Here is a 21425-nt window from a genome sequence, read left to right as displayed (position 1 = left end):
TGACCGTTTACCTCAAAGGTTGCCGGTCTTCTATCACTTTGAGATTGAGACACCAGCTTCTACATTCTAAATACCGACCTTCCTTGGTCCTCAGTGAACCGCATGAATTAAGGTGCTTTTCTTTTATGTTTTTTTCCACAAAGTGAAAAGTAATAATAGAAAACAATATAATAATTTAAGGGCTTTGTTTTCATTCGAAGTGATTCTTTCAATTATTGACAGTTTGTGATTATATAACCTGTTATTTGTTTTGACTTTGAAAATCCTTAGGTCAAGTAAACAGTTAGAACCGTTCACCTTAAAAATTTATTAGGGTTTGGTCAGTTTTTTCCAACGCAGAAAGATTAGGACTGATTGTTGACATTTTCTTCTCACTTATTTTCGTTACGGTCACCAACAAAGATAATATTTCTTTTCGATTATCGTCAAATTGTCTTCCGCTTTATTTCGAGGTGCATCTCCGACTAACTGGAACAAAAAACCTTATTTCTTTTAAAAGAAAAAGTTTTGAAAATAAATCTAAAGCAAATATAAAATAAAACCTACTAGAAAACCCAGATAAATATGGAGAAAAAAAATTAATAACATAAAAATATAATTGTATATAAATAAAAAAATGACATGATGGACCCGATAAATTTTCATTTTCAACGAATGATTTTGAAAGTGCAATAGTAATCTCGATCAAATCAGTATACATCCCATGGGATTTTTTCGTTTTCACCTTTACGTCCACTATATACATGTAATCGTGTAGATTATCACACGGGAATTTCAGTCACGGCGAGCTCTCGTTCATAAATATGAAAAAGGTAGAAACGAGAACAGAATATGTCGCGTCGCAAAAAAACTCTATAAGTGGATCTGTGTCAGGATATAGCAGATTTGATTGCGCTTTTTGCAAAAATAACTACTTCTCCCGAGGTTCTTTTTTTCACTCTCTTAATACATACTTCTAGTTTTCTTATCATCTGTAATTTTCATCCGAAAATAAAATTCAACTTCTATATATATATATATCTGTATGTATAGTAGGATCTCTGTTCGGGCGTATCTTGTACGTTTTTTTTACTATCTTTTTTTCGTAACATCTACTTCGTTTTATTAACTTTTTTTTAAAGACAGTATAATAAAGGGAAAATTACTCACGAAAATGGGGGGAAAAAATTGCTGTAAAATATTTTAGAGATAAGGGGAAATTTTTTTTGGGATCTTTATGATATTTTTGGAATTGTAGAGTAAAGGGAAACAACCGTTGTATATGGCTGCTGTTAGAATAATTATAATATAATAATTATAACCTAGCAACTGCTAGGTTCACCAGCGTGTAAGCGACAAAAATTAAAAATCTACATTCAACATCAGTTTCAATTTAAAACAACTAAATATTAGTTTATAACAAGAAGTTATGGTGTAAACTTCAAATGGAAAAAACAAAATGTTTTAAAGTGAACATTAGTTTTTTTCCCCTGGGGATTTTCAAACCCAAAACAAATAACAAGTTATGTGATCACAAACTGTCAATTAATGAAGTAATCATTTAGAATGAAATCAAATTTTTTAAATTAGTAAAACACAGTTTATCAGTTATGGTGTAAACTTTAAATGGAGAAAACAAAATTTCTTTAAGTAAACATTACATAGTTTTCTTTTTCTGAGGATTTTCAAACCCAAAACAAATAACAGGTTATGTAATCACAAACTGTCAATTAATGAAATAATCACTTCGAAGGAAATCAAATTCTTTGAATTAGTAAAAATTTAAAAATTCAGCTAAGGCTTATGAAAATTACACAATTTTTAGTCGCTATTCTGAATTTTTCAATTTTGTCTTCAGACTAGGATTCAACAACCCTAAAAATGTAGGGGAACATAGTCAGGGTTGGACCACCTTTCGAACTTAGTTTATAACTTTTATTAAAGAAATAAATTTTGGCAATTGAATTATATTGTTGCAAAAGAGGTAAACTTATATGCGTCTTATTTAAAAAATAGTAGTGGTCCAACCTTGACTATGTTCCCTTCTAAATACGGTAATACCGCTATTTGAAAAAAAAATTTTGTTTTAACATTCTCGGCACAAAGAGTGATTAGAAATTTAGGAAATAAAAAAAAACTTAGAAAATACAGAAAGTAAAATGTAAAAAGTAATTTAGACAAAAAAAAAGTTTCGGTCATTAGTGTACTTAAAATAAAAAAAAAAACCCCGTTTCTTTGACTATATTCTGTTTTCAATTTTCTTTTTGTTTCTTTTTTCTCCTTTTCTTTAAATGGGGTGGGCTTTTATCTTTATCAAAAATAGAAAAAAGGAGAGAAAGAAAAAAAAATCAGTGAAACCAGATAAGTCGCGTCTGCGCTTGATAAAGCTTCCAAATAGAAGAGGCCGTAGAGTTTCCTCATGATATCAGTGTGCGGACCGCCACCACGCGTCGCGGCTGCTTTCGTGCAGTTTCCTGTTGCCAATTTTTTTTCCTCTCTTCGCGCGAGTTTAAAAAATATGAAAATTTTTCAAAAAATTGAAAGAAAAACGAGAAACAATGAAAGTTACACTTAACATCGAGAAATGTTGTTAAAATTAAAAAATACCTAGATACAATTAAAATTCAGTTTTTAGAGGAATGCAAAAAAAAAATGTTACTTAATTTTTAGGGTACTAATAATTAAAACAAATAAAGTAGAAAATAATAATTATTTAAATTTTGTAGAAAATTTACACTTGAAATGATGAAATTTTTTTTTAGTTGATAAAATTTTTTTCGGGGGAAATTTTTATCCTTTGACAATTATATTGAAAAAAAATTTCAATTATTCAAGATGTGTCACAGACAATTTTTGTTTTAATTTTTAAACAAATCGATGGGGGAAAAATAATGTGAAATACTCGGTGGTAGTTTTAACTCTGATGTCCGCTAATTTTATTTAAATACGTTTTTTCTCATTTCTTATTTCCGAGGATAATTATTTTTTTGTAATTATTTTTTTTATTAATATTATAATTATTATAACTAGTTTTATTATTATTTCTATAATTTTTAATGTTATTATTATTATTTATATAAAATTTTTAATTTTTTTTTTTAATAGTAATATTATTATTTCTATTGTGATTATTATGAAAAATCGTAATAAAAATAATGGTAAAGAAATCTTATTAAAAATCTTTAAAAAACATTATTTTGTGATTAAATTAAAAAGAAAGTGAAAATAGAAGAAAAAAGAAATCTTTGGCATTTCAATCTGAATGATCTTTTTATTCGATAAAATCGAAAATAGGGCTAAAGTTATTAAATGTATTAAAGCTAACAAGAAAAGGGAAGAGATTCACTTGGAGAGTAATCCTTTTTGGTCGTTTCTCATCAGCGATATATATCCAAGAAGCCTCCCTCTCTATCTCTTGCCCCCCCCCCCCTCGAGTCTAATCCTTACGACAAGATTATTATAATGCTTTTTGAAAGATAAGCAAAAAGAGAATAAGATAAAGAAAGTTCTGTTTCTTAAATTAAAAAAATTTTATTTTCAACATTTTTAATGCGTCTTTCAAAATATGAAACATCTCAATAACTAATGACCCGGAAAAATGTTGTTGAATTTATTTTTAATTCCAACTTTTGAGGCACATACTGATTTTTTTTAGATTAAACTTATTCACCTTAATACTAAGAGAGTAAGAGAGATCCTGCTCGTTCGCCAACTTAGGATTACTGCGCGATTTATAGAGTCTTTTCTGAAAAGCTCCTCTGTCACTAAATTCCTTACGAAAAGTTTAATTACCTTGAAACTCGGGGAGAATTGTAATTATTAATTTAAAGAATCTGAATTTAGGGATTTTGTTTAAATAAATTTTTCTTTAGGAGAATTTATAATATCAATGAACTGATTTTAGGGAAATTGGTATAAAAAAACAAAAAGAGATAAAAAAAGAGGGAAAGAAAGAAAAGAAAGAAAAAGAAAAAAAGAAGGAAAAAAAAAGGTAGAAAAATATATCTAAATCCAGAGAAAAGTTTTATCTCTAACGACTATGACAGAAATTCTATAGCCATCCATATATGTATATATGTATGTGACATAATCTTTAAAACTTTGGAAACTGTTCGAAGCATATTCACAACTCTGAGTAGCCCAAAGGTATTTTCACAATTTTTTTTCCAACTCCCACCATATATAGTATCACAGATTTGAGAACGCAAAAAAGTGCAACTTTAGCAGCGAACAATTGCAAAAACTACACGTGACAAAAAAACTGGAAAAAAAATTCTTCTCACCTTCTATTGAAAAATTGTATTTCTTCTTATTGCGCCTCTTCTTCAATTTAAAGAGAGAGGATTTTATACTTTCAATTGTTTTCGTTTCAATTCAGTAAAAAAAAAAACTCAATAATCGATTTGCTTGTCGCAGTTTTTGTTCTAAAGAAATGTAAAATTAAATTTTATTTACAATTTACTTCATCTTTATTTATCTTTATTATTTCTAGGGTCTTATTTTGTATATCTGTGTTTAGATTTTGCGGACTGTGAAATGTTAGACTACCTGTCGCACTGTTTGCCTGGTTAATTATCTTCCTGTCTATTTGTCAGTGATTTCCTTTGATGAATTCCACTTGTGTTCGGTCTTTAGAGGAAAAAAATACTCTTCGAATTTTATTCTCTAAAGTTTGCGCTTCTTTTACGAGATAAATTGAATTTATTAATAAATTCCATTTTTATCTGATCCCTTAAAATAATTTCGATTCCTTTAGAACATTCGATAGATAAAACCCTCGATAATTTGAATATTTTCCATGCCCCTTCAAATTCAAATTATCGAGAGTCGACTGTAATAATTGTTTTTTCAATTTTGACTGGAACAAGGAAATATTTTTATTATGGAGTCTAGGGTTAATTTCCCTTTTTTTAAAAAAATTTATAGACAAATGTACCACTATAGATACGCAAATAATCTCATTTATATTCTATGTAGTGATGCACGTTTCTATCACTATTGATACTTTAAGTGACATCATTACTTACTCACGCCAAAGTGCTTTGGTATCAAACCAAACTGTAAACATGCATTATTACTAAATATTCTAAAATTAAAATCCTTTCGCACTTATTTCGAGAACATTTTCATTTTCAATTATTTTATTCATTTCATAACCAATCCTTAAATATGGATAAAATGAATTTTACGATACTTTTTTGGTAAAACTGTTTTTTTTTTTTGCTTTTTCCAAAAAAGCGAATTTTGATATTTTTAAACTAATACTTTGTAAATAAATAAAAAGTTTATTTTTTCAGTGTTTTCTATTAAAACAATTATTTCGTATTCATAAATTTAGATTATCGTTTCTCTTTCCGAAAAAAAGAAAATTTTCCCTCTTGAAGGATTATTCATTTATATATTAACGAATGGAAAATTGTGTAAGATCATAAGGATTATAGATTCGAGAAAAGGGCAAGAAGCGAAGCGTAATTCGCTGAAAGGTCAATGAAATTTACGAGCTTATTTTGCAGCAATCCGTCAGGAAGCAGTAGCTATTGACTGGGAGTTGCATTTAAAATTAAATTATAAACATGAATTTGATGTTTAATCGTCAAATTACTGAATTATAGGCAATCTTGCTTTTTAAATAATAACTACTAAAGTGAAAAAATCTTTTTTAAACACTGTTGAGAGTCAATTATTGTTTTATTAATTCTAAGGTTTAAAATTAAACTTGACGACTAAAAAAAATTGGTTTTAGACACTTCACCAAACTGACAAAAATTACATTCCAAATTTTTTATTCTCCTCACTTTTTCCTAATTTTCATCAGAAATATTTACTTCTTTCTTATTCTACGCTAATAAAATTGAATTCCTGCGACGAATTTTATTATTCATCAAAGAATTTCAATATTTAGAAAAATAATGTAATTCTCGCAAAGAATTTTATTAAACTTTTTAAATAATTTATTTCTTTCGACTAATTTTATGCAAATTCTTATTTAAATAATTGAATTCCAGAGAAATTTTTATAATTCATAAAAAAAAATTGAATTCTTACGAAGATTGTTAGAAATTTTTTTTTAAATAATTCAATTCTGTTTGGAAATTTTATGAAAATAGTAGATTTTGAAAATCATTGAATTGCGAAATTTTTGACAATAATTGAATGTCTGTGTGGCATTTTATTAAATTTTTTTTGAAAATAATTGAATTCCTAAAAAGCATTTTATTATTTATGAAAATAATTGAATTCTTACAAACGATCTTAAAAGGGAACTTTTACCATTTAAAATCAATGCTAAAAATGCCCTTTTAAGATCCGGAGCCTCAATTGTAGTTTGCAAGGAATTTTATTAAAATACCCCAAAATAATTTAATTTTTGGGAATAATTTTGTTACTTATCTATATAATTGAATTCTTTCAAAGAATTATTTATGTAAATAATTGAATTTTTGAGAAGAATTTTATTAAAATCTAAAAGAATAATTGAATTATTATAAAAAAATTTTATTAAAATTTTATTTAAAATAATTGATTTCTTTCGAACAATTTTATTAAAATATTTGAAAATAATTAAATTCATGTGAAAAATCTAATATTTTTGTAAATAATTGAATTCTTCTAAAAAAAGTTAAAAAGCAACATTTTTTTTAAATAAAAAAATTAAGTAATTAAATTTAATTACTTTTGATAAATAATTTAATTCCTGTGAAGAATTTTATAAAAAGTTTTTAAACAATTGAATTCCTGTAAAGATTATACTAATTTTCAAAAATAATTTAATTTCTGTGAAAAATTGTATTGTTTTTTGCAAATAATTAAATTTCTGCCAAAAATTTGATTGTTTTTTGAAAATAATTGAATTTCTGCGAAAAATTTTATTGTTTTTTTCTAAATTAATTGAATTTTTGCAAAGGATTTTAATAAATTTTGAAAATAATTGCATTCCAGTGTAGAATTTTATTAAAGCTTTCAAAAATATTTGAATTCCTAAGAAGAAATTGATTTATTTATTAAAATAATTGAATTATTGCAAAAATTTTATTAAAATGTTTTTAAAAAATTGAATTTCTGTGAAAATTTTGTTATTTTTGAAAGTAATTAAATTCTTCATAAGAATTTTATAAACATTGTTTAAAATAATTAATATTTTCGAAATAAAATGAATATTATATGAAAATTTTATTTTAAATAATAATTGAATTCTTCTGGAAAACTTTATTTATGATAATAATTGAATTTTTTGATTAATTAATTTAAAGTAGTATTAAAAATAATTGAAGTTCCTTGTTAAACTTTATTATTAATGAGAATAATTAAATTCTTGCTTAGAGAATTTTATCAAATTTTTTTTTTAGAAATAGAAGTTCCATGAAAACTGTTATTATTTGTAAAAGTAATTGAATTATTGTGAAGAATTGTATAAAAATTTTGTTAAATAATTCAGTTTTTTGACATTCTTTTGAAAATGCAATTCTAAATTAATTGAATTCCAGTGGAAATTATATTATTTATGAAAATAATTGAATTTGGAATATGTTTTTGAAAAAATTGAATCTTTTTAAAGAATTTGATTATAATTTTTGAGAATTGTTTTTTGATTTCTAGTATTAACGAATATAAAATAAAATAAGCAGATGTTGTTTGTCGACTTTACAGAATTTTATTTTATTTATAGTGATTATTTTATTATTTGACAGTTTGTGATTACATAACTTGTATTTATTTTTTGTTTTTAAAAATTTCCAGGAATAGTAAAAAAGATGTTGCTTTATTAATTTAAAGAATTTTTAAGAAACAATACTTGACAGTTTGCGAATACATAACTTGTTTTTATTTTTTCGTTTTGAAAATTCCCAGGAATAGTAAAGAAGACGTTGCTTTACTAACTTAAAGAATTTTATTTTATTCAAAGTGAATATTTTACTATTTGACAGTTTGTGATTAAATAACCGTTATTTATTGTTTGCCTTTCAATTATCTTTCACGGCATAGACAGGACATAGAATTTCATATACTTTCACGATTTTCCATGAGGAGCGCTGTTCACCGTTTGTCTAAAATACAAAATGTCGGTGTCCATAGTCTAAACAGCTGATAACGTCGCATTTCACTCTTTTTTGTGTGTCTTTCATAACATTCTTGTGAATATTAAGAAGTCTGGTATCCAATTAAACATAATTATACGCCAGGAAACACTTCCCTTGATGACTTTTGTATTTTCATAAATGATAGGTCCACTGATATGGTCGGCTTAATTATACGAAAGTGGAAATACCTTCCTACTTGCGAATTTACACTAGAATTGAATGCAGGAAAAGCAAAACTTGTTGATCTCACGTTCTGATGCAATTCTCTAGTAAATTTAGATTCTCTTTAATTTGTGAATAAAATAATTTTTATTTTACTATTAGAATAAAATTCTAATTCTGAAATTAATTTTTCAATTTTTGTCTAATTTGCTCGAATAAATAAAATATTGTCACTATACTCTGAAGGAGTTAAAGTAGATGTACCCAGACAGATTAATACCAGAGTTGACATTTTTTCATGATTTTAGTAGGGAGAAGTTTTGTAAAATCGTTGAAAAAAGGTATTTTGATATAGTTTCGAGAAATTTTTTTATCGTTTCATATTTTAATAATAATTTCAACAAGTTTGGATTTTTTATTGATTTGAGTTTTAATTTTGAGTACAGGATTTTTTTGAACGACAAAAAAATAGTTATACTTTTGTTAAACAAAGAGGAAATTTTCTTTTTGAGGTTCTTGAATACTGGTAAAAGGCATTTGAGGCAAGGTGAAAGGGGAAGAAAGGGGGTTCATTGTTTTATCTGCTGTGTCCCAAGCAATTGGAGATAGAGATACAACTATTTTAGATACAGATATTCGTATAGAGTAATAGCCATGACGTAATGGCTCTTTTACCACGGCTTCAATACACCTCGATATAGTAATACGTACAATGATCTTTATATACATATACAGTACCTGTAGAACCTACAACCCAAGCTACATATTCCAGACTATACGATATTCTGTTTTCAACATCGATAAACCATGCCTGTCTAATCCTTTGTCTTTGCCCATCTTTTAGAATTAGGTCGACCCACATGAAATCTATACGTATATATTCCGTTGCAAAAACTAACTACTTCCAGTCAGTGATTTGTCCCAAAAGAATAAAAAAAATAAATAATAACAGAGAGCGGAATTTTTTTTTTGTTTTCCTTTTTATTTGGGATTTTAATGTCGACTTTTTATTCTTGATACGTATTTTTTCATTTTAACAAAACGACTGTTTTTTTTGTTTTTATTTTATATAAAATGAATTGAAACGCTCTGTGATTTTCGGAAGTACTTTTTCCTTACTTTTAGGAGATTGGTAAATTATTTTTAATTATTAGGTATTTAGAAATTTTTAGTATTAACTTCTAATGGAATTGGTAATTAATAATTAATAAATTATATCAAGTGTGGCGTTTTAACATTTTTAGCTTCTTCTGATTCGCTACTGAAACTGGAAGGCGTGGCTAAGGGGGAGTGATGGTAATGAGAGAAAGTGAGAAGCTGCGGAACCTTTCACTCGCACTCATTGACCCCACTCCTACGCAAGGCGTGGCTTCATAAGAGTGGGGCAATAGGAGAGAGTGAGAGCCAGTGGAACGTCTCACTCACTCTCATTGCCTCCACTTGTCTTCAAAGCTTTCGTTATGCTAACTCTTCCAAACCCGTTAGTTAATATAACGTTAATTAGAACCAAAATTAATTAACACCAGAAACTAAAAACAACTCAATAAATTATTTAACATTGGTAAAAAATTTTAAACACAGAATATTAATGTAACTCTAGTATTACGTACTATTCACTAATTCACTTACTTAACTTTATATATTTACTCAGATTCAGTGAGTGAATTTACCAGTAAGTTAAGAATGTTTTAATTCACTGTAGAACGTGTCGCATCGAAAATATTCTACGATATGATGAACTTAAATTTTCCTTCTTATTTAGGAGGTGTAGGCAATATTATAATCGAAGTATACAATATGGACAATACAAACCATCTGTACCATAGTTCCTTTGTTAATGAAGAAAACTTTGAGGACTTAGGTAATAATATCGGAATATTACCATCGATTTAACGCTAGTCTTTTTTCCATCACCTTTTATATCAATTTCAACAGTAAAAAATAAATTCTCTTCTTGTAAATTCTCTTTTAAATTTGTTTTCTATTTTCCCATGTCTTTAAAGTGTCATGTATACCGGAGACTCCATCAGTACATTATATTCCTGCCACGCGTCTACTGGGTACAGACATTATTAGTATCTCCTGACAGGAAGAGAGAAGAAGGTACCATGAGCACGTGCGAGAAAGTGTCAGTAATCGAGTAAAGCCATTAAAGATACTAAGATAGGAAGTTCGTGTGTGTGTGTGTTAGGGCACTAAAGAACTAAAGATAGCTATGGACCAAAAACATCCACATGGACTTACTTTGTGAATTGTTGCTTCATCTCTATACCATCTGTGGCATTCGTAATGTTACTCTCTAGGGTCATCAAAAATAAAGGAAAAAAGCAAAACAGTTTTTCTTATTCATTAAATCGTTATTGCAAGAAGCTGTAAATTTTCTCTCTATCTTTCTCTTCAAGCTAGTAGGAACCTTCCAGGTAGATATCTTGAACCAAATTAGTTAATTTCACGACCCAATTCTTTTACCTTGGTAAATTTTAGAAAATCCCATTAAGTTAAACTTTGCAGTCTTTGACAAAAGATCACTAATAATTATCCATAAAAAAAGAAAAAGCTTGAGAGAAATATACTTATAAGAAATTTTCGTATTATTATTCTAGAATTTTATAGAATATATATACACAGTGAACAAGCGGAAGTCCTTCACGGTTGACGATCTCAAACACCATTGGTTTCCCGGAAATTGAGCCATTTGCCACGTCGATGTTTCTGCTTGCGACAAAGTACTCTTTGTGAGCAAGTTTTCTAGTCAACCCCTATTTCTCTCTCATGTTTCTGTAGAAAAAACGATTTCAAACGAAAAACAATTTTCAGCAATGCTTCTTCTTTTTTTTAATATAAACTTGAATATTATTTCTCACTTTTGCATATAATGGAGTATTAATTTGTCGCTTTAGTAGATTCTAGGTGAAAAAAATACCATATCTCTCTTTTTTTCGATTCACAATTTGTGGAATCATTTTAATCCATATGAAGTATTATTGGATGAAATAAACGTAAAAAATTTGATTTCCTCGTTATACGTGTGCAACTGTTATTCGTATATTTTCCCCCATCCAGTTGCGATGAGAGGGAAGCTTTTGCTAAAGTTCTTTCATTAAAAGAATGAAGGAAAAAAGGTTTTTTTTCGCTTATGTAGAAAAAAAATTTTTGCGTTAAAATTGGAAAGAATCGTAGAAATGGAAAATAGGTGCGTGAAGGAGGAACTTTTTTCTTTGCAGAAAATTACCAGATAGCACGTAATCTTGTAAATTCATCATGCAAATCTTCTCAAGGTGTCATAACGAGATTTAAAAACTCAAAAGACTAAAAGTTTTTGTTTGACAGTTTGCGATTACATAACTTGTTATTTATTTTTTGAATTTGAAGATTCCTATGACTAGTAAAGACGTTCCTTTACTAAATTTTAAGATTTTTATTTTATTCAAGGTGATTATTTCATTAATTGACAGTTTGCGATTACATAACTTGTATTTATTGTTTTGCTCTTTGGGTTTAAAATTACCGCTTTTTTTGTTCAACTTTTCCCATCAATATTTGCAATTAAAAAAAATTTTTTTCAAGTGTAAATTACTATTATAAAAAGAAATGGTGAATATAAAAGATTAAAAAAAGTCCCCTTGACAAAAATAGGAAAAAAGAGTGTATAGAGAACTGTGACGGAGGATAAAAATTGTGGACAAAGGAAACAAAGTGAGAAGGTGAAAAAGAAGAGGAAGAGGAAAGGAACAAAAAAAAGATGAAAAAAAGAAGTGAGAAGGACAAAATGAAGAAAATGTCAAGAACGTTGAAAATGGAGAATATTGTGATGTTTTTTGGTAGATGAGAGCGACTAGTTGGGACGGAGTTGTTTATTTTTTGGTCGCTTTAAACGCGACTGATTATGTCGCGTGCTTGTAAGCATTTTTTTACAACGTTTCCCTTCGTGATCCTCTTCTTGCCCTTTCATCGTCCACACCTCATCGTCCTACTTTTTAATCTTCTCTGTTTCTCAAGTCAAGTCTTTTCGAGCGAAAGGACAAACAGTACAAACAACACTAACGGTATCTCACTTTCTATAACTGAAAAGATGGGAAGATACGAAGGAAGAAATGTTGAAACTTTAGACAATCGTAAGAATTTAGCCGAGGACAATGTACTTTCATATAGAAATGCCAACAACAATAATAATAATAACAATGATAATGATAACAACAATACTATTGATGATGTCGTCGGGAATAATGATAACAGATCGTTACTTTCTTTGGAGCAAACGACAAAAGACTTGACAAACAATGATCGATGTCGTTTTAACAATTGTTCGGAAAATGTCGAGTATAACGGATTTCCGGTCACTGTTCTCAACTCAATTTCCAACGTTAATGTCAGCAATGTGAATTCTGAGGATTCGAGCAGTGAATTGCCGTTCACCGGTTTTGAGAGTCTCCACAAATTTCCCATTAAGGTAAAAACGTAATGTTAGTTGCACTCCTATTCAACTAATGAGAGTGATTTTCGATCTCATTTTTTTATTGGAATTTTCAGGGACACTAATTGGGGAAACAAAATACCAGTTAGCACGAAAAGTTGATGTAAAAAATCATTGGGAATTTTTTTCCCACTTCTAATTTTTTAGGAAACAGTACAGCTTCAGCAATGATAGAACTTTTTAGAACTTTTTGTTCCACTTGGAAAATTTGCTTATAAAAAAGAATAACTCTAAAAAGTGCAATTTTTTTAAAGAAGTTAATCTAAAATGGTAAAAGTTTATAAGCTCTTACACAACTTTAGACATTACTTAAATATTATAGAAAGTTTCAATCATTTTGGCAAATATAATCTTTCGTGAGTTGAAAAAAACTTTCGTCTTAAGTGTAAATACAAGCAAGTTAGAATTTATCTTTCCTGATTTCTTTCCTTACTGAGAAATACGAGAAAAATAATCATATTTTTCTGACGAAACCCAAATTTACCTTCCTAAGAAAAAGGATTCAATAGTTTTGCAAAAATTTTTTAAAGAGAACTTTTGGATTAGTAATTTTGCAACTTTCATGATACTGAACTAGTTTTATCCTCTTTAAATCGAAGATGAGAATTTTCTAACTCTCTCGCTCTCTTCTTTTTTTGTTTGCAGATAACTCAGAAGCCCCCTTATGGCGCGAGTGGAGAAAAGTTTGACAGAAGGCACTTTGGCCCTTCAAAGTTGGAAATTACAAGGCAAGCGTCAAATATATCAACATTAGAAGCCATAGAGGCATTGCCGGATTTGCCGATGAGTCCAAGTCGTGATGTTGTGCCCCATCGAAGAAAAGGCAGCACTAAAGAAATTGTTGATATCGGTGAGAATAAGGAACTAAGGGAAGAGGTCAATGGGGAAGAAGATAACTTCACCCTCAGCTTTAACGACACCTCGGAGACCTTTTCCACTGAGGACATTGTTAACTCGAAGAATGCTCAAGTGTCGACAATTGCAAGTGTTCCGATAACAACCAGAAAGATGTCTTGGTTACCTAACTTTCACAAGAACTTAAAAAATGATGGTGATGATAATTATCGGAATGGAAATTGGTCCAAGAATTTTCCTCACCGAAAAGTTAATTTAACTATTTTGGGTCTTTTTGAATTGACACAGAAGAATGAACCAAGACCTGAAGGTCCTAGTGAATTACAAGCGGCTAAATTAGCGATTGACAAGATTAATCAAATGGAGCTACTTCCGAGGTTTCATTTACGACTTCATCATAATGATACTCAGGTTAGTGATTTTATTTTCAAATCTGTTACGATATTTTAAATAAAAAATTTGACACCGTACAGAATATTTACAAACTTATGGTATTGTAAATAAAATTGTTTTAAAATTGGGATTTGCCAGTATGAAAACTTTGACTATAGTCTTCCATGCGATAAAGGGAGAAGGAAAATATTACCTGGGTTCTTGGAGTTAATTCTCAGTTACAAAGGCTATTTTTTAAGGGTTCGTATTGTTTGAGGTAATAAATATATTATAAGGACTTTTAATAAAGATGTTTTGGATTGGAAAATTTTTAGGACTAGTAAAGAACTTGTCACTGATTTAAAAAATTTAGTTTATCCAAAGCGATTATTTTATTATTTGACAGTTTGCGATTACATAACTTGTATTTCTTTTTTTATTTTGAAAATTGACAGCAGCTTGCAGTAAATCTCAGAATTTTCGCACAAATTGGAACTTGAATTCTTGCTGAACAGATGATTTGGGATAATTGCTGTCTCAACAGTTGAGCAGTTTTCTGCAATAAAAACCAAGTGACGTTGCTCTACTTACTGTAATACTGCTAGTATCTCAACAATTTTTTCCTTCAGTGTCCCTATTGATGACCATCACTCGACTGTTAATAAATCAGTTGTACTTAGAAGAGGTCCTTCCTAAGTCGAATACAACTCCCAAAAATAGATTAGGCAAAGATTACTAATAATTTGTTTGTAAACCTAGTACTTAAGTTTCTTCAGAAAGCTTTTAAATGCGTTAGGCGTTAGTCCATAGTCAATAAGGCGATAATCCCATCAATCATAAACTGACACTGCGGTCATCATTAACCCTCACCAGCCCCCAAAAGAAAAGGGGGATCCTAGAAAATTAAATAGTCCACAAATGTCAAGCCTTTATTGTACATATTAATCAAACAAATGTAGGTACATTATTAATACTATTCTACAATAATTTATTAATTCAAAATTAGATTTCAAATTAAAATCAGAAATCTAAATTTATATTTCAACAATTAGGGATGATCCATTTTATCTATTTCATACTAAAGCTTTTACAAAAGTAAATTATAGTATGAAGAATTTAATTATAAAATTATATTAAAGTAGAAAATAAATGAAAGTAAAGGATATACTCATACTACACTTCTCAAAGTGAAAATAAATTAATTAAAATAAGTTGAAAGTAAATTAATTAAAAATAACTAATATTAAAAAATAATATCGACAAGTCCGATGAGTTTTAAAAAAAGGTACCCAGGAATAACAGATAATAAAAAAATTTCGAAAAATTATTAAAAGAGGTAAATCATATGCGAATAATCTTTTCTTTTTCAAAGTTCCTCGTGTGAAACATGACTTTTCATCTATGAAACCCTTATAACTATACAGACGTGGGGTTGTTCTCGTAACAAAACCTCAACCTGGTTTTAGTTAGAAACTGCTGTCGAATGCACATTGTGGGTGGGAAAATTTGAAGACCTTTTCAAGCTTGACCTGTGACTTATAGGGGCGCTAATTAACTTGCTTTATTTGTTTGATCAAACATATAATTAGTTTGATGGAAATATTTAATTAACTCATAGAATTAGTAGATTCTTTTATTAAAAAAATGCAATAACTCGTACAAATATTCTTATCTAACAAATTTATTTTTACAAATAAGAATTTAAAAACAATTATATTTACATAAAATACTTCTTAAAGAATTAAGTTAAGAAATTTATTATATTGAAAAGTTGATTCATTTTTCAAAAGAAAGTGAAATTTTTATAAAAACTTTCTGTTAGGGTTGAGAGTGAAAATACAATTACGAGTTTTATTATTTATTTTTAATTATTACTACTTTGATTTATAAATTATTATTAATTAAGGATAATTAAATTAATAATTAATTTAAATAACAGTTTGAGAATCTTTACTTAATGACGTATTGAACTTTGTTAAGAAGGTGGCTTTCCCTGGGAGTCACTTGGAGCTTTAGAAAGTCACTTCAGAATAGAATAATTTAAAGCTTTACATGCGATTCGTTCTAGAGGATTCAAATTTGAATGATGATGAGGTCAACTAATTTCACTTGACTTCGCATATACTTTTAGTAATTTAAAAAATGTATATACGTTTCAGCGTTTTTTTTCTGTTAAATTTTGTACTATTTTACAGTCGGAATAATTTTTAGAATTTTATTTTATTTTCATCTGATATTTTACTACTTGACAGTTTGGGATTATTATTTATTTTTTAGGTTTACAAATTTTTAGGACTGGTGAAGCAGTCGTTGTTTTGCTAATTTGGAGAATATTATTTTATTCAAAGTTATTATTTCACTAATTGACAGTTTGTGATTACATAACTCGTTATTTATTTTTGGCTATGAAAATTTATAAACCTGGTAAAGCAGACGTTGTTTCTTCATTAAAGGAAGTTTATTTTCTTCTTGATTAATTGACAGTTTGTGATTACATAATCCGTTATTTATTTTCATCTTCATGAATTGACAGTTTGTGATTACATAATCCGTTATTTATTTTCATCTTCATGAATTGACAGTTTGTGATTACATAACCCGTTATTTATTTTCATCTTCATGAATTGACAGTTTGTGATTACATAACTTGTTATTTATTTTCATCTTCATGAATTGACAGTTTGTGATTACATAACTCGTTATTTATTTTTGGCTATGAAAATTTATAAACCTGGTAAAGCAGACGTTGTTTCTTCATTAAAGGAAGTTTATTTTCTTCTTGATTAATTGACAGTTTGTGATTACATAATCCGTTATTTATTTTCATCTTCATGAATTGACAGTTTGTGATTACATAACTTGTTATTTATTTTCATCTTCACGAATTGACAGTTTGTGAGTACGTAACCTGTTATTTATTTCTTGATCATGAAAATTAATAAACTTGGTAAAGCAGACGTTGTTTCTTAATTTAAAGAATTTTATTTTATTCAAAGTTCTTCTTCATTAATTGACAGTTCTGTAATCCGTTATTTATTTTTCGAATTTGAAATGTCTTTTCCCTGTGAAACCAGACATTACCCTAATTTTAAGAATTTCATTTCATTCGAAGAGATTACTTTTGTAATTGACAGTTTGAGACTACATAACCGTTATGTACACTTTGATGTGAAACTTTTTATGACTAATAAGATTTAATAGAGTCCTCAATAGGATTAGGTAGTAGAGCGAGTAATAACAACGTCATTCGGGAACAAGCACGAAAACGGGAATGAAAATAAAATGGCCGATTTCTTAAGATCTATAAGCGACCTCCCTTCATGAACGATGATTGTTTACCATCCGTCGATAACATTGTGACCACTTATCATGTACGACACTTTGGACGTTGTTAATTTCCATAAAGTATTGTTGAATTTTTTTTCTGAACTTTCACATTTATTTCCTTTTTTTATTGTTTTCCCGTATGTTCTCCCACTAAAAGTAGACCTTGAAGTGCTCTAAAATGTTTTCTGCACATATATGTAAAATTTACATCTTCTATATTCTCGGTGTGGAAAATCAACCCTTTACTTTATTTTTCTGTCTACTTGAAGTATGCATGGATTTGTGAAGAGCGAATAATTACGAGAACTTCCGTAATTTAAGCAATCTTGGCGATCCAGTTCTCTAAAATGTTCATCTAACCGCATGTTTAAATAGAAATTTTAATTTCACATTTTTTAATTTGTATCTACAATTTTTTTTTTTTGGTAAATTCTACGATTTTATCTACTTTTTGTCGGAATATTTTTTTAAAAAACATTTTGTTTCATTTGTTACGGAATTTATTAAAAAATGTTTCCTTCTGCTTTGTAATTTAATATAACGCAGTTCATTTTTTGGAATGTTTGCTTTTATAGAGACAAACAAGACTACACTTTTGTGTTACTTAAAATAAAAAAATAGTATTTCTTTTAATAAACTATGCAAGAATTTTTCTGTAATGTTTAAAGAAATATAATTCTATTTTCATCTTTAAAAAAAACTAAACACTTTTTGTCAACTCGGAAATAGAAAATTTTCATTTTTGCAAATTTTCGTACATTTTAATCTCCAGCTTGTTTCTACAGGCGAGAGAGGAAATTTTTTTTTAAAATGTGTGTATATATAATCAATGTAAGCAGAACGATGCGATGCGCGTTGATGTGCCTGCAATCTAACAAAAAAAAATAAATAGTACATACATTATGCAACATATATAGGAGGGAAAAGTAAATGTTTGTTAAAAGAGGGAAGAAAAATAATTTTTTTTCTTCAAAGGAAGAGATCAAAAGTACTCAGATTTTTACGTTGTTCTCTGATGCATAAAATATACATGCATTTTGAAATGTGAATAATTATCTTGTTAAATTATTCATTTCTGTTGTCTGTTGTAAATTTATTCGGCTTTTACCAAGTTGTTTCTTAAAGTAAATGAAATATTAAATGAAAGAGTGATAATAGAGCTCTTTCTAAATTATGTGTGTTAATTCTGTTTTATGGGGTTTATGTAAACTTACATAATTTTAAAAAATGGGTTTTATGAGCTTTTTCTTTTCTTTAAATATTTTCAAAGAGACTTGTTGAATGTCGTTAGGTGTTTATTTGATAAACGCCTGCGAAAATAGTTTCTGATTTTTCCTTTAGTTTATATTTTACATACTACTTAAAATTGTACTTACAGTTATGTTTTTAAGAAATGATATAAATTTTATATTATTTTAATTACTTTAATTTACTTTAATTATTACTTTAATTATATTTTGTAGTTAAGTGAGGAATTTTCTGCTTTTCAAAAAGGGGATTTGCAAAACAGTTTGCTTTGCAGACATGTAAAAAAATTAATTGCTTCAATATTCTGCCTATTCGACAGGATGTATTAATAATTAATATGTAACAAGTTATATACAATTTATTGATCAATAAATTAAATCGCAATATGATTTAATTGATTGGAAGAACCTTAATTGCATTTCGTGATAGAATCATTCAAAATGCAAATATATGTAAACACTTCAGTCATATGTAGCTTAATAACCCTAAAGTGGTATTACCATCGTTTTCTAGGGTAATACCCTTTCAGGTGCACTTTTTTTGTAGTCGAAAGTGGAAAGTCTGCTAATCTAGATACCTGGATTAAAATCCAAAGTTATGTCGAGCTAACAGCTCATGTTCTGGTCGACCCATTAAAAACCACTCTCGTCTTAGACTGGACTATTCTTTAACATACGAAACTGGAAGCAGAACCTCCGCGAGGTCTGATTAATTGACAGTTTGTGATTACATAACCTGTTATTTTTTAGTTGATTTGAAAATTCCTAATCCTGGTATAACCAACGTTGTTTCACTAATATGAACAATTTGATTTTATTCAAATTGATTCTTTCATTAATTGACAGTTTGTGATTACATAACTTGTTATTTATTTTGTAGACCCAAATCAGAAATCCTTAAAGACACTCTTCAATTCAGTATAACTGTTCTTTTTCCATACTTTCAACCTCTTGCCCCTGGAACACGCGAGTGACTAACATCTGGGTTCTCTCACTACAATCTTGCTAATTCTCTCTACTTCTATTGCTTGGCGCTTTCTACAATTGTTTTATTTCTATTTATTTTTATTTATGTCTGTTTTTATATACTTTTACATATTTTTATTGATATTTTAGACAAATTTAGATTAATTGTTAGACAAATTTAAAATGAGAGAATGAAAATGAAAACCCTGTGGGCATTAGGATAATAAAAGGATGTTTGTCGTTACAATTTTGTTCAATTTTTTATCTTCCATCAGTAAACGAACATTTATATTGATAAACTTTTGTTTTAAATTTATATTCAACATATCACGAAGAATAATTAAATTGAAAACAAAATTAAATGGAAAATATATATTTGAGAAAAAGAAATGTTCTTTCAAGCTGTTAAGTTAAAGTAAAATTCCACTTGAGTTTTATTTTGATCGACACAAAACTCGATACAAAACTAATTATTTCCTACTCGAGTTTCATGCGAATTGGAAAAGTACTGATATATAGTAATAAAGAGCATTACTTATAATTCTATTGTAATTGTTTAGGAAAGCTTTTATGTTTATTGCACTTTTTTTATTTTAAAAGGCAAATCCTTCATTTATAACCAATTTGTTAAAATCTGATTGTAAATAAAATCTTTTATAATTTCTTTTTATTATTCTTAAAAATTGTAATTTTATAAATGGAAGACAATGAATTGTCAATTACTGTTAGGGAGGTCCACTTTTTATTTTAGGTTCACCCTAAATAATTATTATTACCCCAACAGTAAGATAAAAGTTTTTTTTCATTTTCAAGATGCTAAATAATTAACACTGCAGAAATGTCATTATTAGAAGGTAAAAAAAATTGTTTACAATTGGAAAACAAATTTTTTTCTATATATTATACAGGTCGGGAAATTTTATCATGTATTTTTAAGAATACGGTTAATTTATTCTCAATTAATCTTATATTTGGAAAAGATTATATTCACTGTTAGGAGCATACGTACTGAAATCTGAAAGTTTGACAGAATGTCACGTACTTAATGTATAGTGCAAGTTTACATATTAAGTTACTCAATATATGTGGATGAATATAATCTAAACAAGATCTAGTATTATAATATATGATTTTAAAAATTTGAATAAAAAATTATGTAGTCGAGGAGGATTTATTTAATTTAAACACGAATTTATTATAAATTAATAAAATCAAATTCCGTACTATTTTACTGTTTCAGTAATTTTAAAGAATTTTAATTGATTTTTATTATTTAATTTTTTCATTAATTGACAGTTTGTGATTATATAACCTGTTATCTATTTTTTGGATTTAAAAATCCTTAGGACTGGTAAAGCAGACGCTGTTTCATTATTTGACAGATTGTGATTACATAACCTGTTATCTATTTTTTTGGTTTAAAAATCCTTAGGACTGGTAAAGCTGATTCATTAATTGACAGTTTGTGATTAAATAAACTGTTATTTATTTTTCGAATTTGAAAATCCTCAGGACAAATGGTTTCCGGAATCGTGTAATGAATCTTCGATGATATTAGACTGTCTCAAATATATTGACGCCTAACACTGGTCTATCGACTAAGTCTGGTTATTAGCGACTGCTGCGGGCTATCTACCTTCGAGGGTCAGAGAGCCCTTCACTAATTGTTGTATATCTCGAAAACTATTAATTGCATTTGCCTGGGATTTTTTGAGAGTAATTTCAAAATATGCTACTTTTAGGAACAGCAACAAAAAATGAATTTTTTTAAAATGCTGGCAGCCCCCTTTCCCTTAACATCATTGACTGTTTGGAATTTTTTTTTACAAATTTTCGATAAACTTTTGTTAAATCCGAATCCAACTAATTTCTTGTTTCTCCCTTTGTCAGACCACATTCTTTTATGGGAGAGCTTTTAACCGATTCTGTATTCACGTTGAACTACAAATTCCAAAATAGAAATCT

General features: G+C 28.1%; 1 protein-coding gene across 4 annotated transcripts in view; it reads left to right on the top strand.

Moving 5' to 3' along the window:
- The first annotated feature begins 2329 nt into the window (after positions 1 to 2329).
- LOC122504272 (gamma-aminobutyric acid type B receptor subunit 2) overlaps positions 2330 to 21425 on the top strand; it is an 85572-nt gene continuing 66476 nt past the window's right edge. For 2 of the 4 annotated variants that reach the window (XR_006301821.1, XM_043615300.1), the window contains exons 1-3: positions 2340 to 2650; positions 11856 to 12669; positions 13339 to 13959. Coding sequence is in view for 3 of the 4 variants with exons in the window: in XM_043615300.1 (XP_043471235.1) it covers positions 12106 to 12669; positions 13339 to 13959 (1185 nt within the window). In the remaining variant the exon portion in view is untranslated. Of the gene's footprint in view, positions 2651 to 11786; positions 12670 to 13338; positions 13960 to 21425 lie in introns of all 4 variants that reach the window. The other 2 variants (XM_043615302.1, XM_043615301.1) reach the window with 2 other exon arrangements.

This window comes from Leptopilina heterotoma, unplaced genomic scaffold (assembly GCF_015476425.1).
Source record: "Leptopilina heterotoma isolate Lh14 unplaced genomic scaffold, ASM1547642v1 Lhet_286, whole genome shotgun sequence".
NCBI lineage: Eukaryota > Metazoa > Arthropoda > Insecta > Hymenoptera > Figitidae > Leptopilina > Leptopilina heterotoma.
Note: the sequence above shows the minus strand (reverse complement) of the source record. Positions and strands in the feature narration are given on the sequence as shown.